Source organism: Meriones unguiculatus, chromosome 14, assembly GCF_030254825.1.
Source record: "Meriones unguiculatus strain TT.TT164.6M chromosome 14, Bangor_MerUng_6.1, whole genome shotgun sequence".
NCBI lineage: Eukaryota > Metazoa > Chordata > Mammalia > Rodentia > Muridae > Meriones > Meriones unguiculatus.
In genome coordinates, this window is record NC_083361.1 from 36839399 (window position 1) to 36867241 (window position 27843).

Genomic DNA, 27843 nt, shown 5'->3' on the forward strand with positions numbered 1-27843 from the left:
GGTTTCCTGCCGTGGTAGAATATACTCTCAATCTCTGAGCCAAGAAAAGTTCTCCTATATTGTCTGTTAAGCAGCATTTTTGCAACAGCAAATCAAACAACTAACACATCTAAACATTCCCATCATGCTCTTCTGTTTTGGCAGAGGCCTAGAAGCAAAAGGCCAACAGACCATTGACTGGAGCCTTCCAAGCTGGGATCAAAATAGACCTTCTGTCAGATGATTTTTAATAATAACAAAAATCATCCTGAAAAAGATACTGTATTATGATGTTAAATGAATGATAAGATTATAAAAGAAATAGTTCATCCAGCAAAACCAGATAGTAGGACAATTCTTTATGCTGGTGGTCATTATGTGTCTATAAAAGGGTACTGTTTGAGCAATGACAGGTCACAACATGCTGGTTGTAAATTTGAAATTTACATACTGAGGTATGATGCAACCCACCTCTGTCAATCCTGTGGCCCACTGTATCATGTGATTAGATAAGGACAATTTCTGGCCCTCTGGAGCATTTGGAAAAAATGTTCCCACTTTCACATTTAGCCCAAGACCTTTAGGGAAATTCCAAAAATTGAGAATGTCGTATTCTGCATGTGATTTCCTTTTCCAATCCAGGACCACAGGGTCTCCAGCAGGATTGATGAGTTCTGCGTTCTTTAGAAAATGGTGAAGCTAAAAAGAGATGAATATGCTTATGTTACATAACTTCCAGAGAAGTGCATCAGAGGCAGAATCAGGGAACTTCTCTGTTGATTCTAACCCATGATGTGAAAATCAACTTTAATATAGGTATTAATTGCAATGAACAAATGATACCCAAAGATAATGGGAGCATCATTATCTTTCTAAAACATTCTAATGAGGTCATTAGAAAACTTAGAACCAAGCACTCCAAAATCACAAAAGTGCATGGAGAAAGTCTCACCTTCCTTCGACAATATAATCAAGCCCAATTAAAATTTGAAAATATTTAGCATTTCACTCTATAAAATGGATGATTTTATGAGTGATCATTTACATGACATAAGCATTTAGAAGAGTTCAGGTTCATAGTGATAATTCTTTGTCTCTGTTTTTTCTGTTGTGTGAAATAACTGGGACAAATAATGATGATTTTACCCTGAAATATTGTATGACCATTTGTAGTGCATCTATATATTGACTTAAAACAGATTTTTTTTCTTACACATTTTCTCTTGCTTTTGCAGAATTTTGACAAAATAATCTAAACTGTGTATTTCCTAGGTTGAGTGTACTTATAAACTTTGAGAATGTCATGTTGCTGATATCACAATTCAATTGAAGTGACCTTACCTGCCAAGGGGAGAATACCATCTCTTTTCCTTCTTGAGTTTGAAATTGTACTTGATTGAGAGTCATCTCATGCAGACTGTGGGCCACAGCATACACAGCATTGTACACATTGTGACTCTCCTCACTCATGGCCATGTCAAATATGTTCCCGGGCAAGAATCCCAAGGAGGCATTAGGCAGACAGTTATCCATCAGTTTACAATCTTTCCTCAAAAATGAACAATTGAAGAATTTGTGCCACAACAGATGAAGGTAAATGTCTTCTGGGTATTTGGAAGGATTGACTGTCTGGATAAAATCTGTAAAATGAATAATCTCCTTATTGTGGTGTGAAAAAATAAGGGCCCCATGCAATGAATCTAACATGAAATATTCATCAAATTTTGAATTGTCCCAGTGTGAGTTCAGGACCCAGACTTTCCATGTAAGTAACTTCTGCTTTATGTTTACTATTAAGCTTAACAGAGAATCAGAGTCCCCATAAATAACAATCACGTTTGCTGATGAATCCAGGATCTGAACTTTATTTTTCCAGGATTTGGCCAGAAATGAACCCCTGCTGACTAAGATCATCTCCACAAATGCTATGCAGACTCCGTTTTTATCCATTTGGCTTCTCAAATCTGACAGCGTCTGGGCACCTCTGTGATCATCTATGATGAACAGCCCCACCCAAATCCAGTGGAAATGAAGCATCAAAGATACAATGCCAACTGCCAGAGAAGTATCCTTAGGAGCCACCTGGTACAAAGAAGCAAACTGTCTTTGTTCACTCAGGATAGTATCAAAAGGTCCAAAAGTAAACTGTAGAGAAAAATAATAAAAAACAAGAACACAGTCATAAGAGTCAACTCAATTCTACATAAATGCTTTGAAGCCTTTAGGACAATCCTGTTTTGAAGGACAAATCTGTCTTCTCATGTGTTTTCCAGAAAAGCACAGAAAATATTCAGAGGCTCAACAGTGTGCTGTGTCTACTCTACTTTTCCCATTCTCTCTATTTTTAGCTACAGAAATATAGATGTATCATCAACAGTCTGCATCATTTTCCTATCCATGAAGAGTGATTCAGTTTCCCTCTTTTCCCTCACAGCCACCTCAAATGTCATCAAGTAGTACTGACATCATGTTCTATCTCCTTACCCCCTCTCACCTGTGGAAATTTGTAAAGATCCAGCAATGTCCCTATGTATTCAGATATTGCCCATGATGGACCTGTAAGTACAGCAGCTGAGTTCCTCTCTGTTTTATATCTGTAGTTAGGAATGCCATGACTAAGCCCTGAAAGTGAGCAAAAAACACTGGCCAGAGTATTCTTTTGACCATATGGGACATTATGGACTTCAAATCCGAGGGATGTGTTGGGTAAAAGATAGGGGTTACTGTTGATCTCCTCAATGGCAAACTTCATGGCCAAAATACATTGGTAGTTCTTCAACTTAAACCTGGACAGAAGGTAGAACAATATTTAAAAGAAAAGCTTGTTCCACATACTACATAATGTATGTGCAAGTTTAGTGCAATGACTTACAGTTTGAATGCTTCTGTCTCCAATAACCCATGTTTAAAATAAAATATATTCCCATTATTTTTTTTTGGAATCAGAATAAAAGCATTATTTCTTTTTCATTAAAAATAGGGTTTTTTTTTGTTTGTTTTCATGCAATCCATTCACCAACTTTTTTTAGGTCTTGCCCAAATCCCCTCCCACTGAAATCCACACTTTCTTAATTTCTGTTACTAAAAGACAAAAGGCATCTAAATATTAATAAATCGGGATAAAAACTAACAAGCTGTAAGAGAACAAGTAAACAAGCACACAAACAGACAGAAGAAAAAGGTTCAAAGAAAAAGAACAGAAACACAGAGACGCATAGAGATGCACTGGTACATAAAAACAAACGAAAACCCTCAAACATGAGATGTACATAAAAAACATGTAAGGTCAAAAAATTTTACTTCCCTAATGCAACTGAGTCTGCTTATTTTGTTTTCCACCTACTACTGAGCATGGGGCCTGGCCTTAAGAATAGTTTGTATATCCAAGGAGACTCCCTTGGAGAGAACTAATTTCTTTATTTGCCACTGGGTTAGGAATGGCGGATTGTGATAGATTGGAGATGGCATCTCAATTAAAGATGGGGGCTTGTGTCCATTTCCCCTCTCAGCACTGGTATACCATCTGTCTTAGATCGGTACAGGCCCTGTTCATGCTTCCACAGTCTCTGTGAATTCATTTGTGATCAGCCCTGCTATGTTTAGAAGGTCTTTGTGTTCTCCATCTTTTCTGGCTCTGAATTTTTTGCCTCCTTTTCTGCAGCATCCCTGAGCCCTGAATGAATTTTATGGATACATCCCCTTTAGGACTGAGTGTGCTACTGCTGTAGGGAGGACTCACATCCTGAAGTCATAGTCTCTCATTGTCAGGGAGTTTACTGAGATGGCTAAGCAGTGAAGACAACAAGATTTAGAGATCCACCTTTCTCCAGACTCCCAAACTAGAACCAAAGGTGTTCACCACTGTGCCCTGAAAGATACATCTGTACCAAAGATCAAACTTAGGTCTTCATACTGTAATGGCAAGCACTTTCCTTAGTGAATTTTCTCCAAAGCCCAGTTCATATTTTTGGTGAAAAGTGAGATAACATTTAATATTTTATCTTCCTAATTGTCTCACATTTATATTTCAGTTGTCCTATTCTATGTATTTCCTCCAAATATCACTGCCTTTCCAAAATTCTACTTTTCTTAATATTTTAAATACCCTAGTGCTTAGATTTTGATGGTTTTAGATTGCTATTTTCCATTGAGGAAAAGCCTTGATTATTAAATAACCTGAGCTTCTCTGGATCATTCCATACACACAGATGCCAGGCCTGTTTTGTTTTCTCATGAGCTTAAAATGTTATTCATCTCCTTTCCACAGATCTTACCAACATGGAGAAAATAACATTGCATTTTTATGAATCCCTAAACGTATGTTAACATGGGAATGAACTTTGACACACAAATCAAAGAACTATTTGCAAAATACTACCCTAATGAAACTAACTTTTGTGAACATCATATTTTTCCTTCATGTATGTGTAAATTTTGTTGTTAAAGAGTACAAGTTATTTTCTTCCCTACTGACTAATAGTAAATGAATGAATAACTAGATCGGAAGGTAACATGCCTGCAGTGCAAATGGGAAAACCGAGTTTACATCTGCATATTGCAAGAACAAATGGGTATTGCAGTGCACATGCATAAACCTGTTACTCTTTTGGTGAAATGGGGTTAGAGGCAGGAGATCTCCATCATCCCATGGGCTACAAAAGGACCCATTAAATATGGTGGATGATGATGACCCCCATCTGAAATAGTTTTTAATATAGCATCCATTCACACACAAGCGTGCATGCATATACACGCACAAACACATGTCACACCACATTACAGAGAAACACATATACCAAACAAACATATGCATAAAGATTAATTATTATAGCTATATCATCTGTTGTTCAGACAGCTTGAATGATCTGGCTGTTCTTGAATTAAGTCTTAGTGGCTTGATCAAGAAACATTTGTTTTTTTTGTGGTTGTAAGACTGAAAGTTAAATACTAGGAGATCTGAGGACCTGTCCTTAACTCATGGGCAGGCTTCATCACAGGTACATGGAAACTGATTTAATTCCTCTTGGAGCTATAACTGCCAGCTAAGATGCACTGGACTCCACTGCTCTGAACCTCGGGCATGTTAGACACCTTACTGTGATGTTTCCATGGACACACATAGGCTGTAGACAAACACGTTCTGAAGTTAGGCTCTCTCTGTTGATGATTTATTTCCTGGTTTGGGCTTTACCAAATTGTGAGTATTCGCTGTGTTGTACACAGTTGCTTTTTGCTTTATATTAATACTGCAACTTGAGTTGCAGGGCCTTGTATTGCTTTAGTAAAGGAATTTTTTTTTTAACCCGGCTCCTTAACCATGTCCCATGATCTTAAAGCTGCAGCATGACATTGTTTAAGTATGACATCAGAGCAGATTTGCTCTTGTAAAATCAGCATAATGTCCTTTACCAAGCAGCTGCTCTTTAACAATATTTATCCCCCTAAATCCTATTTTTCATTTTCATGGCTTTGTCCCTCCACCACGATAACCATTGCAATTGCTGACCAGTTTCTACAACAGCTGACACCAAACTCTTCCAATCTTTGGGAATAAGTCTGTTTTGTATAGCTCAGGTATTTAATACTTGTTTAATGAATGGTGAATGCATCCCATACCTTAAAGAGACTCTTCTTTTTTTAATCTATAGAATACAATTTATTTAAAGTACAAAACACAAAACACTTCCTTTTTTTTTTAAAAAAAATGCATTGTTTTTACTGCATCAATACCTGGGCTTCTCACAAATGCAGATTATCAACCTTCAGGCTCAGTGTCCAGATATACCAGTTTACTACAGAGTAAGGTATATACTTTAACAATTTGTTTTTAGAAAATATTTTACATAAAAAAGAAAGCATTTACCAACATGCCTTAGTCTTCACAAGAGTTCTTCAGCCAGGATTTGGTGATCACCACACTTTCCTAGAGAATATTCCAATATGCTAAGAGTGTAGCATTTTGCACCCTTCTCTGCTTCCTGTTGCATCTTTTGATGGCTTCTGCTTGCATTACACCCATCAGGTACAAGTCTTTTAATGTCACCAAAATCTGGGCTTTTCTATGTGGGAGCAACCTGCTTCTGACCAAGAATCCATCATGATGAAGCCAAAATCTGGTCTAAGCAGGCTCTGAAATATAACTTTTTCAAATAACAAGCAAGGGATTTACTAGCGATCGGCACAATACTGTGTTTTTATGTCAGCTCCTGCTTGGAAGGCTGGTGCCCCTAGCATACCCACTGGCAGCAAAGGCTAAGCACAGAATACATCACATCTTACCTGAACCATCTACCAAAGTGGACCTGCCTTGGATGAGCATGGGGGGAGGTACAACTTGGCTAACCAGGGGCAGGCTTTCATTTCCAAGAGTTTCTTCTTTCTCTTTCTTCTCTCTCTCTCTCTTTCTTCCTTCTCATCCTTAATCAAATGCAGTGTTATTAATATATGACACACTGGCTCATGGCTCTGCATTTAGAGTCCAACTCGAGCTAATTTGGTTTATTGCAGATGCTTTATTAAACGGTACTTGTATTTACAGCATCGCAGAGAGTCCTTCCCAAAGTGCTCTCACACACATCCAGACTCACCCACACAGACATTCATACCACGGCCCCACACACCCACGCCACTGACAAATGTGAAAGTCAGACTCCTAAAATTAGGCAGCTGTTGGGGAAGAGTTGTTGATTTTCAATTTTCTTGGAAAAGAAAAAGCACAAGGGATGCATTTGGCCATCACAATGCTAGCTAGCTATTGTGTAGTAACACATGGCAGTTAACACTGAGTACTCCTCTTTCATTCTACACGGAATGACAACCTCAGTCTCAATGCTGCTCTTAGTGACTTCTGAATTCACAGAGGGGCTTTCCCTAAAAGTAATTCAAGTTTATGGAAGTGAAATAAGGCGCAATTAATATTTATTTGACCTAGCAGAAGGAAGGAAAAAAAGAAAACTGGTTTCAAATTATCTTAGCTGGGAACTGCTGACTTCAATCCACTGGAAATCCCTCAAACTTCCAAATCTTTCTCAGAAGGACAGATTTCCTCTTGCCTGACAAGCCCCGAAAGAAAAGTTTGGGAATCCATGTTTTCATGTTTCAGTAGCCTTAACTTCTTAAATGAGTGTGCAACCCCCCTCCTCTGCCCAAGGCTCTTCCCTTAATACAAATGAAGCAGCCTGCAAAACAGGATCCCTTGCTGCTTTCAGAGAGCAGCACACTTGAGTAGCAAATACCTATGTGGTTGTCTTGATACTTTCTTGTTTTGTTTTAAAAGAGAGACAGGGAGGGGAGGGAAACAGGAAGGCAGAGAGAGGGAAGAGGGAAGGAGGAAGGAAGAGAGGGAGGGAAGCGGGTAAAATCAACCTGGTGATTTTCTTGCTGTTAAGAAGGCCCTGTCTCCTCAGGATGATGAAGCCCACCAGACATTACAGACAACTGCAACAAATTCAACCGGCAGCACAAACAACGCCTCGTATTCAGGTCTTCAGAGTGAGGCACATTATCTTGTACACTCTGGTGAAATGTTTCTCACAGCAGGTGCATCACACCCAAGGACTGGACATTCTCTGGAAGGAGTAAGAGTTGCAGTTTTGAAGGCCCCTGGCTTTGGTTGTTCACAAAGTTCAGTCCTGTTTACTGTGATCCTTGGTGTCCTCCTCATCTGTGTACTCTGAGGGTTCTTCCCCTGGCTTTAGGAGTCTGCCTACATAATCATATTATTTTTCTTTAAAATTTCCCATTCTCGAACACTCTCCATTTGCACCGCGTTCAAATCTGAGAGGTCGTCATACTCTAAGTGCATCCTTATCCAGGCAGAACGTTGCCAGCCCCCTGGAGCCGTCCCTGCCAGCAAAGATCCCATATGGCCCCGCGGGGCCGTAGAATTTGCTGCCTTCGGTCACGTCGAAGACTCTTCCATTGACCCCGACCAGGATGCGTCCTGGCGCAGCTGCTCCAGGCTGAAGTCCCGCTTCTTCATGCGTGGCAGCGCGGAGGCCGGGCTCTCCTCACCCGCCCCGGCCCTGAGCCCAGATCCCGGAGCCCCCAGGGCACCCACAGCCGGTAGGCCCCAGCAGCACCAGTGTCACGTTCAACAGCATCTCCCAGCCCGGTCGTCAGCAGTGCCGCCACCCAACTGCTCCCCCACCGCCCGCCGTCGTCGCTCCCGCGCCACCCGGACTCCCGTCGCCACCACGCTCCGCGTCGCTCCCCAGGGTGCCTAGCTTTAAGTCTCCATCACCCACCTCCATCACTGCCAGCGCCTCCCTCCTCCCGGCCCCGACTCTTTTTTAAAAATTCTTTATTAAGTACACTTTATTCACTTTGTATCCCGCCTGTGGTTCCCTCGCTTCCCCCCTCCCAATCCCTCCCTTCCTATCCCCTCTGCACACATGCCCCTCCCCAAGCCCACTGGTAGGGGAGGTCTTCTTTTCCTTCCTTCTGATCCTAGTCTATTAGGTCTCATCAGGAATGGCTGTATTGTCTTCTTCTGTGGCCTGGTAAGGCTGCTCCCCCCTCAGGGGGAGGTTATTAAAAAGCAGGCCAATCAGTTCATGTCAGAGGCAGTCCCTGTTCCTATTACAATGGAACCTACCTGGATACTGAACCGCCACAGGCTACATCTGTGCAGGGGTCTTAGGTTATCTCCATGCATCGTCCTTGGTTGGAGTATCAGTCTCAGAAAATGAAAGGGTTAGACTAACTTTGTAACCTATATGTCTTCTAAAGCCTATAGTTTTGAGTTTTAGGTCCAGGTTAAGCTAAAGCCTCTTAGTACGTTTCCAGAGAGTGAAGGAATGTGACTCTATCTGTGAGGACAGATATAAAAAAAGGGCAAGCAAGCAATGACCTTCACTCAGCAAAAGAAGGACCAGACCCTTGTCCTTGAGATAGCGTTTCTTAGCAACGAACCTAGACTTCTTCTGAGTAGCTTTTGACCTCCAGCCAAAAGTCTGTAGCCCCTAATCTTCAAGGATGAGCTAACCACCCCCACCTTAAATTGCAGCTGCATCCACACTTGGCAGGACTGGCCAAGCTTGAGCACCTAAGACTAACCAATTATCTTACTTTATAGCTTCCTCATCCAATCCTAAATTGCTAAAACTGCAACTTCAAATTTCCCGCAATTTTTCTTTTAAAAACCTAAAGGCCTTTGTCTCCCGGTGCCACTCTTTGCTGACCAGCAGGGGTGACCCCGTTGTACAATGGTTAATAAACCTCTTGCTTTTGCAACGAGTCTTGGTCTGGGGGAGTTTCTGGGAAGGGTGCCATTGAACTCCTGAGCTGTGAGACCCCAGGTTTTTGGTGCATTTTTGGTGTGTTTGGCCGGGAAAGGGCGTGCCCCTTCCCCAACCCTCATCAGACTGAATTCGGAGGTCGAGCTCGGAACAGGTTAGTCTGTTTCTGTCTTACCAATCTGTTTCTTGTCAGAGATGGCTGCCATGAGGCAGCCTCTCAATTAGATTTCTGTGGTACCAATCTGTTTCAGTTTAGGCGCCTATCTGGACCTTTTTGGTCATCTGATCAGTCATTGCAATTGACAGACGTGTCAGAATATCACTTGACTGGGAACTGGGGGACGCCCCAGTTTCCGTTTGGGAGGTTGGATCTGAGACGGTTCTCCTCCCGTCTGATTTTCGTAGAGAACGACCGCTACCAGGCAGCCGTTCTATCAGAGTACTGTGGTACCACTCACAAGGGTGTCCTTGTTTGATTACTTGCCTGATTCTTTGTGTTTCTGTTGTTGTTGCCTCTCTGACTCTTTTGACAGGGAGATGGTCTAGCTCGAGAGCATCTGTAGAAGGGGTTCGAGTCCCCTGAGTGGTTCGAGGCCACTCGCCTGGAACGGTTTCATTAAGGCAGACAGACATGTCATTAATGCCAAGTCCATGGGACATCCTGTAGGACACTCAGCTTGCCCCTTTCTGTGAACAGGGAGGAGCAGAGAGATTCTGCTCCCCCAGCAATTTAAATCCTGTGTTTCTCATGTATGTATGTATTTTTCTGTGTCTGTTTCTTTGTAGACTTGGACTGATGAAAATTTGGACAGAGGATAGTTAAAATTAGAACTAGTTCTCGGCCCGGGAGTGCACATGGCTGCATGGCAGGACACCAAGCAGTGTGCTCTCCCTCCCGAGGGAGCCAAGGAGGAAATGCTTTCGGGTGGCTGGGGAGACATGTGGAGCTGGGGCTGGAGCTTGGGCAGGCTGTGCTCAGGCACTTGAACATCTGTGGAGTAACAATGCACACCCAGCAGGGCATGGGCTTGATGTGGCCCCTTGTTGCGATGGACAGCCAAAGAGCACGGGGGAGGGGAGAGGCCCAGCCAGGAAGCAGGTTCAAGATCTGCGGGGGAGGTAAGCTAGAGTAAAGCTCACAAGGGAGCGAAGGGAGCAGGCAAGGCTCATGGGCTTGCTAGGTGGAAGTCTTTAGACATGGCTAGGCGGGGATTGGCACCATAGCTGCTCCATGATAGGAGCTGCTCTGGCTGCCGAGAGTGAGAAAAAACTCCTCCCCCTTGCCTTCATGCCAGCTCAGCAGGGAAGTGAGCGGCAGGAGCTCACCATGCCCTCTTGCTCCTCTCTTCCCTCCTCCCACCTAGGGGGCTTGCAACTTACAGATCAAACAGTAATTTAGGAAAAAAACTGCACTTGCTGTAATGTTTAAAATTACAGCTGAGTATAAATAAATAAAAAAAAAGTTTTGTCTGTCTGTTTAAATATATGACCATTATATGATTGTTTTCAACTGGTCTTAAATGGTTGATATGATAAAAAATAATTGGGTATGTTTTAAGGTTAAATTCAAATTCTTGTTTAAAACACGTATATGTGACTATGTGTTTGTAGGGTCTATAAATGCATATGCTTAAATAACAACAATGTAAATTGCCACATGGTGTGGCTCAGGAAAAAAACAAAGGTTGCAAAATCTCTGAGTCAAAATGATTTTATTTCCTTTTAGGATAAGAAGAAAGTCTTATTCTAAGTTAATATTGGTTCTGAAGATTGGGTTGTTTTCACTGATAAATTTTGGTCTTAAAATCTGGTTTCGACTTTTAAAATTATGGTTATGCTTTGTAAATTCACTCCTAAAGAAGATACTTTGCTTTGATATTGCAGGGACGAGTTTTAAAAATTGTTTAGATGTTTAAGAGGATAAAACATCTACAGTTTATCAGATTTTTTTTAAGCAATAACTCTTGGGCAGTCTAACAACGAACTTAAAACAGTTTCCCAACCCTTGGGAAAATTAAAAAAAAAATTTAACGAGAGTTTTCCTGTTGTCTGAAAAGAAAGAGAGAGTGAGCAAGAGATATTAAAAAAAAATAGCTTGTCTAAAGCAAAAATGTCGGTTAAGCCAGAAAAAGAAAGCTAAAAACCTGAATGTATATAGGATGTTGCAGAAGGTATATAGGATGTTGCAAAAGGTTAGTAGATGTATTATAAAAAGCCAGAGAGTTAATATGATTTGAGAAAAAAACTGTATTTAAATATGTTATAATTCATTTAAAAGGCTGGTGATTCTTCATTGCAAAATGTTTTTTTTATGCTCTTTTAAGGGGAAAGAATTCTGGCTGATAGGTTTGGTATGGCTATGTTTGGTATTGCCAGTCGCAGCCTGTGCTAACACATGGCTAGCCGCCATGATGGTTAAGGATAGAGAGCATGTGAAGCTGTAGTTTCGCTGCCATATTTGTTTAGGGCTTCCAGTTACACATGGCCAGCTGCCATGCTGGTCCGGAGATAAAGAGGGTGGAGCCATGAGTTTACCACCATTTTGTTTAGGTCTCTCAGTTATGTTCAGTCCTCTAATTAGTGTTAAGTGCAAAGCTTTTTACTGTTCAATTTTAATACAAAGTGGTAGGATCAGCAAGATTTACTAGCCCCTCTATAAACTGTATCTGATTAAAAGGTTTACTTTAATTTTAGTTCAGAAAGAGCAGACTTAAAGGTACGCTAATGACTGCAGTTGGTTAAGATGTTGAGCTCTACCTAGTGTCTTTGTATAGTTTTTTTTTTTTTTAAGGTTAAGCCTAGGATGGGTAACTATAAAGTTTGCCTATTTGTCTTAAAATATATAGTTCTAAAACATACATGTCAAAAATATGCTGGAACTAGATTAAATAGCATTGTTTTATAGGACACAGTTTAAAACAGATGATAAAAACAAAGAGTAACTCAGATATGCTGGCCCTCAAGCTTATCAGAGATCTGATGAATATGGCATTTTAACATATGTAAGTTTATTGTGGCAGAAAGTCCCAAAATCCTGGCAGTAGCTCCCTAAGGTCTCCGAGAAGATTTGAACAACGACAGATGACTACAACTCTGGATTGTGGTATGCTAACCACTGGGCAATACTGCCCTAACTGGCCCACTGCTAGGGCCCAGCCTAAACTACGGACAATGCCGGGGACACCTGAGGAGCCATTGTCTCACATTGTGAGAGGCAAGGTGAGGTCAATCTCTCCTGTTCCTCTTTCCACAGCAGCAGTTTCTCATCCTCTATGCCTGATGGCTGGACTGCCTCTGCTCAGAAAGCCAGGAGACCACAGGATCCAGGGACACTGCCTAGGTGATGGACTAACTAGTCATCTCTGTCATTTTGATTGGTACATTTACTTAGCTCATAATTTATCCTTCTCAGGTCTCTGATCACATTGACAGCTAGGCTGAAAGGCTAGGCTTAGTTAACAGTAACTTGGCAGCTAAAGAGCAGACAGTTAGGTTCACTATCAGCTCATTGGACAGTTCATTAGTTAGTTAAAACTACTAGGTACTATATCTTTTGTGTAAAGAAAAAAAACAGGTTTGCCCTGCTCACAGGCTTTACATTAGTTGCCAATGTCTTATAATAATAGTTAAATAAAAAAATATAAAGTTTATATAGGGTCTGAGGATATAGGAGTTCAGGTTATAAAAATCTAAAAAATGTTGGTCTACATACTGATCAAAGTGTCAATTTAATGGACGTCAGGTTAACACTTAAGTTAAAAAAAAAGTACAAGCAGTTTCTCACGCAGGCAATTTTACTTAGCCAAAATATAGGAGGACTTACTCAAGGTTGCACAGAGCCTGCTGTCTAGTTACTATGATTACACGGAGTTTCTCAGGGTCAGAGCAGTCCGCTGTAAGACCACCAAGGTCAGTCTGTGAGAGACTGGACTTTAAAAAATAGCCAAGAGGCTGAGTTCCGCTGCTCAGATGCTGTTAACTCCAAAAAGGCTGCCACATGGACACACTTAAGTTGTTTATAAAAGATATAAAACAAACAGCTGACTGGTACCAATTCTGTTGGATATAGTTTTTACCTGTTACTCTCAAAATGTTGCTGTATTATATTTGCTGATATGTTACTTTTCTGAGTATATATATATATATATATATATATATATATATATTTCCTTTTGTGTACCAAAAATTCATATGAGTTTATAAAAATCAAAAGGTCATGAGACCTAGATCTGGCATAGCTCAAATGGATCCCAGAAGAGTTTTTCCTTGCTGTTGGGATTCCTCACTTTTTCCATTTAACAGACAAATCTTAACTTCTGTCTCTAGTCTGAATTTGTCTCAGCAGATTTTCACCTGGTTGACTCTGGGCTGCAAACTGAAATCTGGACTTGTTGGAAGCTGACATGACTGCTCCCTGTCTCTTCAATTGGATCAACTAACCAGAGACTGTTAAGGACTGCCTCATTGATCAGCCTTTGACTGGCTCCTAGTAATCTTTACCCATGTACTCTCCCCAACTTTTGACCAGCATTTCAGCCTCTTTCAAACTGAGATATCAACGATCCAATCATCAGCATGAAGAAATTCCAGAAGACGGATCATTGTCCCATTCTACAGGCTGAAATGTTGAGTCAAAAGAAAAAAAAATTTTTTTTCTTAAGATAAAATTCTCACTCTGCAGCTGCTTCATGATTGAAGCAGTTACAAGGAGAAGGGGGAAATGAAAAGGTTAGACTAACTTTGTAACCTATATGTCTTCTAAAGCCTATAGTTTTGAGTTTTAAGTCCAGGTTAAGCTAAAGCCTCTTAGTATCTTTCCAGAGAGTGAAGGAATGTGACCCTATCTGTGAGGGCAGATATAAAAAAAGGGCAAGCAAGCAATGACCTTCACTCAGCAAAAGAAGGACCAGACCGTTGTCCTTGAGATAGCGTTTCTTAGCAACGAACCTAGACTTCTTCTGAGTAGCTTTTGACCTCCAGCCAAAAGTCTGTAGCCCCTAATCTTCAAGGATGAGCTAACCACCCCCACCTTAAATTGCAGCTGCATCCACACTTGGCAGGACTGGCCAAGCTTGAGCACCTAAGACTAACCAATTATCTTACTTTATAGCTTCCTCATCCAATCCTAAATTGCCAAAACTGCAACTTCAAATTTCCCGCAATTTTTCTTTTAAAAACCTAAAGGCCTTTGTCTCCCGGTGCCACTCTTTGCTGACCAGCAGGGGTGACCCCATTGTACAATGGTTAATAAACCTCTTGCTTTTGCAATGAATCTTGGTCTGGGGGAGTTTCTGGGAAGGGTGCCATTGAAATCCTGAGCTGTGAGACCCCAGGTCTTACAAAAAGACCCCTGGTGCTCAGATTTTTGGATCTGTTGCTCTCCTTGTGGAGTTCCTGTCCTCTCCAGATCTTACTGTTTCCCACTTCTTTCCTAAGATTCCCTGCACTCTGCCCAAAGTTTGCCCATAAGTCTCAGCATCTGCTTTGATAGTCTGCAGGGCAGAGCTTAAAGAGACTCTACAAATGTTTTAAACCCAGCATGTTTATTGGAAGTCACATCATCTCCTCATAAGCTTCATCACCATCATTAGCAGGCATAAGCTGCACAAATACTGGGAAGGCTGATGTTCCCTGTATAGTCCTAGGCAACTCCTCTGGTGGTGCACTTGGCTCAACAGTAACCCAATTACCCTGTACAGCCTTCTGCTCCTCCCAGCCACTTGCCTCATGGGGGTGCTCTGGGCACCTGGTAGCGAAAGTATGTGGAGCAGGGTAGGGTGGCAGCTTGTCTTCCAGCCTAGTGTGCTTTTATTGTGTGGGAAACTTCCTGTGTCAGACACCAAGCCTGAACTCTGGTGTTCTCTTCCCACTGGCTCCTTTTGCTTTCCAAGCACCTCAACCTCTATTCACAAACTCTTGAGGTGCATAGCCAACTCTGCAATCATTTTTAACACAAGAGAACTGAATGAATATTCTGAGTTTTCAGCTTTCCTCCAATCTTTTTCAAAATGGCATATATGAAGACCACAAAGCAAGACCAGAAACCCCCTCTTGGAGCAAGACAGGAGATCACCCAGCAGCAATAGCCACTATTTTACCTACCTCCTTAAATAACATTGCCAACCCATCAAAACCTGATGGCTTAGATTTTTCTCCAAACCTACTTTATTTAGGGTTCTTCAAAGCTTCTATTTCCATTTCACCCACAGACCAGAAATACAGGAGAAAGAAGGTTATTAGCTAAAGGGGGTTGTAAACCTTTTTACAAGTAGTTTTATTGGAATGAGTTCACTCTTCATTGTCCAGATACCAGCAGTCCAGTCCAAAGGCCAACACCAAGCAGCAACATGAATCAGTATGATTCAAAAGATCAGGACAAGTCAGCAAATGCCAGTTGAATTACATCAAAAAGTTCTCTGGAATGTTTCTCTCTGCAAAGTCAAATGTCAAAGCACAAAGATCAGCACAGCAATGTTGATCCAAAAAGCAATGTCTCACTGTCCATGAGCTTCTATATATCTCCTTTACTCAGAGTTTACAACAGATGTTTGCAGCTGGCCAAAATCACACCCCTCACATAAGATAGCTCACAGTGAAACATTATGTGCCCTCTCACAAGCCAGCCTCCAGCAAAATATCACATGCCCTTTCACAAGACAGCTTCTAGCAAAGCATACCATGACTCAACCGAGTCTTCAAAGAGACCAGAAACTTACACTTCACAGTCCTACAGAAAATACTAGAAGGGAAAATCCAACCCAAGGAAGTGAACTACACTCAAGAAAACACAGGAAATTTCCACACCAGCAAAAATAAAAGAAGGGAAGCACAGACAAATGGATGCTCTAACTCCACTAACATTAAATTAACAGGAATTAGCAATCACCGGTCATTAATATCTCTCAGCATCAATGGACTCAATTCTCCAATAAAAAGACATAGGGTAACAAAATGCATGAGAAAACAGGATCCACCATTCTGCTACATACATGAAACACACCTTCGCAACAAAGATAGATATTACTGCGGGGTAAAGGGCTGAAAAAAAGTTTTCAAGCAGACAGACCCAAGAAAGAAACTACATTAGCCATTCTCATCTCCAACAAAATAATTTTCTACCAATATTAATAAAAAGAGATATGGAAGGACACTTCATACTCATCAAAGAAACCCACCAAGATGACATTCTGAACATCTATGCCTCAAATCACCCATATAAAAGAAACATTAATAAAGCTTAAATTTCAAATCAAACCACACACATTAATAGTGGGAGACTTCAACAACCCACTGTCACCAATGGGCAGGTCATTGAGACAGAAACTTCAGGTAGCCATTCCATTGGACCTGAGATGGTCACGTGCGTGCAAGTCATGCTGGCTCGCTATTCTTGTTGTTTTCAGCAGACACCTCCTGTTTTGCTTAGTTAAGCCTCCTGTTTTGCCTAGTTAAGCCCCCTGTTTTGCCTAGTTAAGCCTCCTGTTTTGCTTGATTAAGTTTCTTGTTTTGCTTGGATATGTTTACTTGGAAAGTACCTATATAAGTGGTTTACTCTGTAATAAAGGTGGCGCCTTGATTGACACTGTCTTGGTGTCACTTCTTCATGTTCTCTGTCTCTTTTAATTCCCAGCCCCTTGTGCAGGCGGTTACTATTGGTGGTTGCAGGTGACTACAGAAACTAAACAGAGAAATAATGAAACCAACTGATGTTATGAGTCAAGTAAACCCAATGGATATCTACAGAACATTTCACCCAAACATATAAGAATATACCTTCTTCTTAGCACCTCATGGGACCTTCTTCAAAGTCGACCATAGAGCTGGTCTCCAAGCAAACCTCAACAGTGACAAGAAAATTGAAATAGTTATTGTATCTTCTCAGACCACCATTGATTAAAGCTGGATTTCAAAAACAACAGAAACAATAGAAAGCCTACAAACTCACAGAAACTGAACAACTTTCCACTCAATGATCACTGGGTCAGGGAAGCAATAGAGAAAGAAATTAAAGATTTTCTAGAATTCAATGAAAATGAGGGCACATTATATCCAAATCTATGGGACACAACAAAAGCAGTGCTAAGTGAAAAAAACATAAAGAAAAAAAAAGAAAAGAAAAAGAAATTGGAAGGATTTCATACTAGCAATTTAATAACATACCTGAAATCTTAGAACAAGAAGAAAACACACCCAAGAGAAGTAGATGGCAAGAAATAAACTCATGGCTGAAATTAAGAAATTAGAAACAAAGACAACAATAAAGTATCAAGGAAGCCAAGAGCTAATTCTTTGAGAATATCACCAAGATAGAGAAACTCTTAGCCAAACTAACTAAAAGGCAGAGAGACAATATCCAAATTAACAAAATCAGAAATGAAAATGGGGGACATAACAACAGAGACTGAGAAAATCCAAAGAATCAGTACTTCACAAACTTGGAAAATATAAACAAAATGTATGATTTTCTTGATAGATATCACTTCCCAACATTAAATCAAGACCAGATAAACAATTTAAATAGACCCATAACTAGTTAGGAAACAGAAGCAGTCATTAAAAGTCTCCTAACCAAAAGAGAATGGGACCAGTTGGTTTTAGCACAAAATTCTACCAGACTTTTTTTCTTCAAAGTATTCCACAGACTAGAAACAGAACAAACATTGCCTAACTCATTCTATGAGGTCATAGTCACCCTAATGTGTAAACCACAGAAAGACTCAACAAAGAGGAAGAACTTCAGACCAATTTCCCTTATGGAAATTGATGCAAAAATACTCAATAAAATACTTGAAAACTGAATCCAAGACTACAAAAAGTTATCATTCACCATAATCAAGTAGGTTTCATCCCGTGGATACAGGGATGCTTCAACATGTGAAAATCCATCAACATAATACACCATATAAACAAACTGAAAGAAAAAAAGCCACATTACCCTTTCATTGGGTGCTGACAAAGCTTTGACAAAAACACAACACTTCTTCATGTTGATAGTCTTGGAGAGATCAGGGATACAGGGCACATACCTAAACACAATAAAGGCAATATACATGTCATAGTGGAGAGAAACTTAAAGTAATTCCACTACAATCAGGGACAAAACAAGTCTGTCCATATCTATTCAACACAGTATTTGAAGTTCTAGCTAGAACAATAAGACAATTAAAGGTGATCAAGTAGATACAAATTAGAAAGGAAGAAATCAAAACATTGTTCTTCACAAATGATATAATGTATACATAAGTGACCTCAAATTCTACCAGAGAATTCCTACAGCTGATAAACACCTTTAGCAAAGTGGCTGGATACAAAATTTGCTAAAAAAAAAAAAAATCAGTAGCCTTCCTTTATACAAATGATAATCAGGCTGAAAAAATTAGGGAAATGACACCTTTCACAATAGATGCAATTAATATAAAATAGTTTGTTGTAACTCTAACAAATCAAGTGAATGTACTGTATGACAAGAACTTTAAGTAGTTGTAGAAAGAAATTGAAGAAGATATCAGAAGATGAAAAAATCTCCAATGCTCAAGGAACAGTAGGATTAACATAGTAAAAATGGCCATTTTAGCAAAAGCAATCTATAGATTCAATGCTATTCCCATCAAAATTCCAAGAAAATTCTTTACAGATCTGGAAAGAGCAATTCTCAATTTTATATAGAAAAAAACCCCATCAAGATAGCTAAAACAATCGTGTTCAATAAAAGAACTGGAATTATCACCATTCCTGATCTCAAACAGTACTACAAAATACTAGTAATAAAAACTGCACGATATTGGCATAAAAACACACAAGTAGATCAATGGAATCAAACTGAAATTGAAAACCCAGAAATTAACCCATACTCCAACAGACACTTGATTTTTGACAAAGAAGCCAAAGCCAAATTTTTTTCCAAATGGAAAAAAAAAGCATCTTTAACAATGTCTACATGTAGAAAAATGGATGTCTACATGTAGAAAAATGCAAATAGATCCATATTTATCACTCCACAGAAAACTTAAGTCCAGATGGATCAAAGACTTCAACATAATACTAGTACACTAAACCCAACAGAAGAGAAAGTACCCTTGAATGCTTTGGCATAGGAGTTAACTTTTTGAACAGAACACTGATTGTTAGCACCAGCACTAAGACTAACAATTAATAAATGAGACTTCATGAAATTGGAAAGCTTCTGTAAGGGAATGGACTCTGTCAATAGGACAAAACAGCAGCTTCCAGAACGGGAAAAAATTTTCATCAACTCTTTATTTGTTAGAGGGCTAATATCCAAAATATATAAAGAACTCAATCAGCTATACTTCATCAAATAAAATAATCCAATTAAAAAACAGGGTACAGAGCTAAGTAGAGAATGATCAAAAGTGGAAAGTCAAGTTGCCAAGAAATGCTTAAAGAAATGTTCAACATACTTTCCTGTACTTGCAGATGAGAGTCCAACATAGCTGTCCTCTGAGTGGCTCCACCTAGTAGCTGATTAAGCAGATGCAGAGACCCACAACCAAACACTGGGCAGAGTGCAGGAAGTCTTGTGGAAGAGTGGGAGGGGAGAAGGGTAGAAGGACCCAGATGGGACAAGGGTTCCACAAGAATACCACAAAGCCAACTAGCCAGGGCACATGGGGGCCGGTGAAGACTGAAGCACCAACCAAGGACCATGCATGGACTGGACCTGGGCCCCCTACACAGATGTAGCCAGTGGGCAGCTAGGCCCTCATATAGGTTCCCTAGTAAGGGGAATGGGAGGCGCTAACTCTGACATGAACAGTATTGCCTGTTTTTCAATCATTTTCCCCTGGCAAGGCTTCCTCACCAGACCACAGGGGAAGAGGCTGTGCTCAGTCCAGATGCTAGTTGATATGCTGGGGTGGTTGGGTAAGGGGAGTTCTCCCCTTCTCTGAAAAGTAGGAGACGATGTATAGGGGAAACAGGGAGGGAGGACTGAGAGGAGAGGAGGGAGGGTGCTATGGCAATGATGTAAAATGAATAAAAAAAAAAGAGAAATGTTTAACATCCTTAGCCATCAGGACAATGAAAATCAAAACTACTTTGAGATTCCACCTTACACCTGTCAGGATGATAAAGATCAAATTACACAATTGACTGCTCATATTGGTGAGTATCCTCCCGAAAAGAGAAAAAGAACCTTGAAATCTGACTGTTTGTATTCTTCCAATACATGAATCATTTCAAGTTATTAATATACACATACACACAGGACTAGTAAAATGCAACTTAGGCATGCTAAGGCAGCTGTATTTTTAAGTTGGTGTGAAGGAAAAGCACTCCCATACACAGTGAGAAAAACTGTCTGCCTTTATTGCTTTTCAAGGAAATTAAGCACCATGAATAACAGATACTATGGTTTGCATACAGGTACTCCTGTGAATTAGTCTACTTTAATCAGATGGTAGATACACTTTGTATATTCTGAATCTATCAAATATTCACTTACCATCTTCATAATTTTTACAAGAAAGTAAAATTCAATTAGAAAATTAGACCACACAAAATCAGTGTCATAGAAAATGATGCTTACTGCACAACTATGATCTTTTGTAGTTAAGGTAATTAAGATAAATATACTTTTACAGCTACAATTAGAACATGAGGCAATTTACTTGAATAAAGACAGAACAATTCCTCTTTCAAATTACATGTAAAGTCTCTCACATGTCTGTGAAAAATTTAACGAAAAGTATGAAAGCAGTTGCGAGCCTTGAAGAGTATATGCTTGCATGTGCCCTACTCTCTATGAAGGACAATTTGAAAATGTATTGTCTTAGTCAAACATGCTAATTGCTTATAGGTTTTATTTATTTATTTTTGAAAGGGTCTTATTTATTTATTTAATAATTTTTATTTTTAATATTAATCACAGGTTATTTACTTTGTATCCCAGCTGTAGTCCCCTTCCTCATTCCCTCCCAATTCCACTCTCTCTCTCTTATCTCCTCCCTGCCCCTCTCTAAATCCTCTGGTAGGGGAGGTCCTCCTCCCCTTCCATCTGACCCTAGCCTATCAGGTCTCATCAGGACTGGCTGCAATGTCCTCCTCTGGGGCCTAGCAATGCTGCTCCTCCCTCGCAGGGGTTGAGGGGGAGGTCAAAGAGCCCGCCACTGAGTTCATGTCAGAGACAGTCCTTGTTCCCTTAAATAAGGAAACCTTCTTGGATGCTGAGCTGCCATGGGCTACATCTGTGCAGGGGTTCTAGGTTATATCCATGCATGGTCCTTGGTTGAAGAGTAAGTTTCAGAAAAGACCTCTGTGCCCAGATATATTTGGTCCTTGTGGCGCTCCCTTCCTGTCCAGGTCTTACTAACTCCCTCTTCTTTCATATGATTTCCCTGCACTCTGCCCAAGGTTTGTTTATGAGTCTCAGCATCTGCTTTGATACACTTGCTTATAGCTTTTATAATGGAGGCTTATTTTAGCTTTATTTCTAACTCCATAAGATGTTAAGTCACACCTACACAGCACTCTATTCTCCTACATATTAGACAAGCCAGCCGCAGAGAGCTTACATAATTACAAGTGTGATCTTTGCAGGCATGGCATGGCTGCTATGCAACCTGAAGAGGGACTGAGGCTGATGCACAGTTCCTGAGCTGTTGAGATTGTAAAGCAGAAAAGAGGAGAAAAGGGACACCATCGCTGTAAAGCAGAACAGTCTTAGCATGCAGGCTGCAAACGGCTGGTAGGCCATACACCTTTGTAATACTACGTGAAGTAAGCAATGATCCCTGGGGCCAGTAGACTCTCCCACAGAATGTTTTGTCTAAATATCAATTTTTAACTTTACTATGCTTTCTTTGTGTATCTATTTCAGATTAAACTTATAACAATATCTTTAATGTCAAACGACATTTAAACTTGAACATTTTGCCCTACCATTGCTGAATTGATTACTTTTTCCATAGTCACATTTCAGCAGATACAGTAATTCCGTACTGATAGTGATCCATTCTCAGTCCTCTGTTTCTTTCTTTCTTTTTCATTTACATTTTTATTAAATTAAACCAATAGAAAGCTGTTTGCTGGATTTTACTGTTATATTTATTTATTTATTTATTTTTCTTTGCAAATGGAATACTATTTCTAACTGGTAAAAATGTATTTGAAGGATGAAATACATAAGAAAATAGTGATGATTAAAATGCACATGTATTTGTCATAAACTCAGTGGTGATTCATGAAAAAAAATGATGAGTTTTCACATTAGACATGGGGATATTTTGTACATCAGAAGGACAATCAGCCAAAATACATGAATTGCTCACTTGCCAGTCATTGTGTAACAGAAACAAAGTCTTTTCTTTTTTTTTTATTTTTATTTTTTTATCAGTTACATTTTATTAACTCTGTATCCCAGCCGTGTCCCGATCCCTCATTCCCTCCCAGTCCCTCTCTCCCTCCCTCATCTCCACCGTGCCCCTTTCCAAGTCCACTGATAGGGGGGACCTCCTCCCCATTCATCTGATCCTGTTTTATCAGGTATCTTCAGGACTGGCTGCAAAGCCCTCCTCTGTGGCCTAACAGGACTGCTCCTCCCTTCGGGGGTGGGGAGACCAAAGAGCCAGTCATTGAGTTCTTGTTAGAAATAGTCCCTGTTCCCCTCACTTTGGGAAACCAATTGGTTACTGAGCTACCACAGGCTACATCTGAGTGGAGGTTCTAGGTTATATCCATACATGGTCCTTGGTTGAATGTCAGTCTCAGAAAAGACCCTGTGCCCAGATATATTTGGTCCTTGTGGAGCTCCTATCCTTTCCCCATCAGACTAACTCCCCTTCTTTCTTATGATTCCCTGTACTCTGCCAAAGGTTTGGTCATGAGTCTTTGCTTTGAAAACACTGCTAGTTAGAGTCTTTCAGATGCGCTCAGTAGACTCCTGTCATACGTTCAATGCACATCCCATCTGTCTTTCTAAATGAGGATTGATCATCTTACCCCATGTCCGCTCAATTGATTATCTTTTTTTAGGTGTATAGATTTCTCTGTTTATAGCAGCTCTATTTGTAATGGCCAGAACCTGGAAACAACCCAGATGTCCATCAACGGAGGAATGGGTACAGAAATTGTGGTATTTTTATACAATGGAATACTACTCAGCAATCAAAAAGGAGGAAATCATGAAATTTGCAGGCAAATGGTGGGATCTAGAAAAGATCATTCTGAGTGAAATATCCCAGAAGGAGAAAGACAAACATGGGATATACTCACTTATATAGACCTATAAGATATGATAAACATAACAAAGTGTTTTCTTTCTCCCATCTCTAAACAAGTCCCTTTCCTAAAGGCTGACTATATATTCCGGACCTTACAAAGTAAGAGAAGAAAATAAAAGGTGCCCACCCTCTGTTTCTATTATGTGATTTTCCACACATTGTCTCCAGCCTAATTCCTGAATACATACTGCTGTGTCCCCTTTTTAGTTCAGACTTTTGTGTAAGCTGCTCTTCTCATTTTTAGGTACTTTTTGTATGGTTACCTACAACTACGGGCATGTGTGTCTGGCAAAAATACATCTGACTGCCTTTAAACACTGACATGCATGATTGCTTCTCTTTAGCAGGACCTGAGAAACTCAAGCTGACTTTTCTGACAATATGTTTTAATCTTACATCATTGAGAATGCCTGGAAACATCTTTCAGAGGTTCTATAGCAATCAATGTAGGCCCAGAAACACATTTATAACAATGAACCAACAGATGAGCATGGTAAGTTATCTGAGAATTCAAATATTAAAAGTCAGATAAAACAATCTGAGATGGATGAAAATATTTCTAAAGCAGAGAGTAGATCCTAATTTCTAACCCTGACATTCCTGTTCCCAAATCATTATCAGAAAACACAGACATTATTTGTCACTCCAGCCTCACACCAGGAAACCACAGATCAGTAACCTCAGTGGCATCATCCCTTTTTACAGGAGTACAGCTAGACTTCTAGAATTCCCTCAAGTACTCTATCAACTTTCTAATGTTGAAAACACCCAAACCTTGAGCAGTTACAGGCATGGTAGGGAATATGAGGGGAGACGGGGGGCAGATTTCCAGTGTCTACTGTGGAAAAGAAAACAAAGCAAGCCCTACATTCTTCTTATTCTTTGAAAGTACCAGATGAGTTACTAAGAAGACAAAACTACAGAAAGATATAGCAATAGAGGAGAGAAAATGTCTTAATGGGGTAAAGAGTTTGAATAAGGACCTTTAGATCTGTACTTCTGCAAGGGCATATAAATGTCAAATTTTGAACAGGAACAAATGGATAAAGGACTTACTCGACCATAATATCTTGGGTAAATGTAATCATCCTCCAATCAGTTGTTTTGTCGAGTGGGTAGACAGCAAAAGCAGGGAAAAATCCAGCAATCACTATATTTCCTTTACCATATAAACTGTAATTTATTCTGACTAAGCATTCATTGCTGCTGTAGGAGCACATAAGAATTGGAACCTGAAAAAAAAAAGGGATAAACATCCAAGAGAATAGCATATTAACAAAGTATCTGCCCGTCCGTGAGCATGATAAAGCGAACTGTGCAGCATCCAGCACATATATGCATGGCTCATGTGTGTGCATGTTTGTTTTTAACTTTATTGGTGACTAAAGTTTTCCTTTGAATCATCCCCAGTTCTTTCTGACAAGACTCTTTACTTACTCCCCTGTGACATTCTCCAACTCTTTCTTCCCACAGGCTTTGAATCTGAGGCCCATTTCAGTCATAACAAAAAATATTAAAAAATATTTTTAGGATTTTTTCCAGCAACAGGCAATATGATTTCATCCAAGACTACCGAGATACAGTCCCAAGACACAAACTCCTTAGTGAATTGGGCCACAAATGTGAACCAAGAAACTACTTATGGGAAAGCCATTTATGATGATACAAACATGTTACACCAGATGATGCCATGGTAGATGAAAAGGAAAAGGAAAAAAAAAAAAAACCGTGCCAGGCCTGACCAAGTTACAGTAGCAGACACCATGCTCTGTAGACCTGGAGACTATCAATCCTAGTTTTGATTTCCTGGTCTCCATGAGTCATAGAACCTTCTTTTTTCTACAGATGTGTGTATGACTGCATGTTATGTTTATGCCCCATTCTAAACAGTTGTGTGTCTTTCTGATAAAACTAATGGTTTTGCTGAATTGATTTCCAAATGATCACCTTCATGTCAGTGCAGAAATCAAATTTCTTGTTTGTATCTGAACTTTGACTTTCTGTAATAGTATTTTATCCACCACGAATCACTGAATCAACATATTATCATAATATAATCTTAGAACAATGGCTCACTCACTGATTATTCATATCTGAGAAAATAATGTCATTAAGAAATGTAATACCAATGGATACAGAAATTGTGGTACGTTTACACAGTGGAATACTACTCAGCAATTAAAAACAAGGAAATCATGAAATTTTCAGGCAAATGGTAGGAACTAGAAAAGATCATCCCGAGTGAGGTATCCCAGAAGCAGAAAGACACACATGTACATACTCACTTATAAGTGAATATTAGACATATAATATAGGATAAACATACTAAAATCTGTATACCTAAAGAAGCTAAGCAAGAAGGAGGACCTTGAGTAAGATGCTCAATCCTCATGCAGAAAGTTAAACGGGATAGACACCAGAAGAAGGAGAAAACAGGGAAAAAGACAGGAGCCTACCACAGAGGGCTTCTGAAAGACTCTACCCAGCAGGGTATAAAAGCAGATGCTGAGACTCATAGCCAAACTTTGGGCAGAGTGCAAGGAATCTTGTGAAAGAAGGGGGAGATAGAAAGACTGGAAGAAGACAGGAGCTCCACAAGGAGAGCAACAGAACCAAAAAATCTGGGCCAAGGGGTCTTTTCTGAGACTAATAGTCCACCATGAACCATTCATGGAGATAACCTAGACCTCTTGTTACAGAGGTAGTCCGTGGCAGGTCAGTCTCCAAATGGGCTATCTAGTAAGGGGAACAGGGGCTGTCTCTGAAATGAACTCTGTGGCTGGGTTTTTGATCACCTCCCCCTGAGGGGAGAGCAGCCTTACCAGGCCATAGAGGAAGACTATGAAAGAGAGTCCTGATGAAATCTGATAGGCTAGGGTCAGATGGAAGGGGAGGAAGTCCTTCACTATCAGTGTACTGGGGAAGAGGCATGGGAGAAGAAGAGGGAGGGAGGGCTGGGTTGGGAGGGGATGAGGAAGGGGATGAGGGAGAGGGCTACAGCTGGGACATAAAGTGAATAAATTGTAATTAATTTAAAAATAAATTAAAAAAATCTCAAAAAAGAAACATAATACCTTAGAAATATATCTAGTTTCTAATCTCCTCAATCACTGAGTACAGTTGTCAGTAAAGAAGGTCTCTGTTCCCCAAAGCACAGGATGAGTTAAGTCTGTGACTCTGCTGTGTGATGCATGTTAATCACGATACTCACAGTGGAAACGGTGCACAGCATAGGGTGTGAGTCACTGTGTAATAATGGCTTCTCTTTGATAGTGGGGAATCAATAGTGGGATATGACACAGGTGAGTTTCACTATTATTTCTGCCCTACTTTACCTAACAGTCTGCCTGGAGAAGGCCCTCCTCCCACCCTATCCCCACTCCCTAAGGACTCCATGGGGATTGAATAGGATGACACTACCCTTTGTTGTCCATTTTTTCTTTACCACTCTGACTGAGGTGAAATGAATTATCAAAAATTTTTTAATTTGAATTTCCCTATAGTTAAGTATGATGATAATTTGGGGGAGTTTTCTTAGCTAGTTCTTTTTTTGTTTCATAAGGTATGGGTCCCAGGCTTACTTTTTTGAATTGGTCATTTGTTATTTTGACCCATTATTTCTTGAGTTCTTTACATATTCTGGAGTTTTTAAAAAATTCTTTATTAATTACACTTTATTCACTTTGTATCCACAGGGGGCTGTGGTTCCCTCCCTCTTTCCGTCCCAAACCCTCCCTTCCTCCACCCTCTGCATGCATGCCCCTCTCCAAGTCCACTGATAGGGGAGGTATTTTTTTCCTTCCTTCTGATCCTGGTCAATTAGGTCTCATCAGGAATGGCTGCATTGTCTTCTTCTGTGGACTGGTAATGCTGCTTCCCCCTCAGGGGGAGGTAATTAAAGATCAGGCCAGTCAGTTTATGTCAGAGACAGTCCCTGTTCCTATTACAATGGAACCCACTTGGATACTGAACTGCCATGGGCTACATCTGTACAGGGGTCTTAGGTTATCTCAATGCATGGTCCTTGGTTGGAGTATCAGTCTCAGGAAAGACCCCTGTACTCAGATTTTTTGGTTCTGTTGCTCTCCTTGTGGAGTTCCTGTCCTCTCCAGATCTTACTGTTTTCCACTTCTTTCTTAAGATTTCCTGCACTCTGCCTGAAGGTTGCCCATAAGTCTCAGCATTTGCATTGATAGTCTGCAAGGCAGAGCCTTTCAGAGGTCCTCTGTGTCAGGCTCCTGACTTGTTTCCTGTTTTCTCCTTCTTCTGGTGTCCAGCCTCTTTGCCTTTTTGGATAGGAATTGAGCATTTTAGCAAGAATCCTTCCTCTTGATTAGTTTCTTTAGGTGTACAGATTTTAGTAGGTTTATCCTATATTATATGTC

The 27843-nt window shown here is 40.2% G+C and overlaps 1 protein-coding gene and 1 pseudogene across 1 annotated transcript in view; both read right to left on the bottom strand.

Moving 5' to 3' along the window:
• LOC110555995 (vomeronasal type-2 receptor 116-like) overlaps nt 1-24729 on the bottom strand; it is a 34894-nt gene extending 10165 nt beyond the window's left edge. Inside the window, exons 1-4 of the mRNA XM_021649512.1 lie at nt 24515-24729; nt 2474-2765; nt 1321-2124; nt 451-678 (exon numbers count right to left, since the gene is read on the bottom strand). Of these exons, the coding sequence (XP_021505187.1) occupies nt 451-678; nt 1321-2124; nt 2474-2765; nt 24515-24729 (1539 nt within the window). The remainder of the gene's footprint in view (nt 1-450; nt 679-1320; nt 2125-2473; nt 2766-24514) is intronic.
• Nucleotides 7362-8231, bottom strand: LOC110555996 (membrane-associated progesterone receptor component 2-like; annotated as a pseudogene).
• Nucleotides 24730-27843: the final 3114 nt, after the last annotated feature.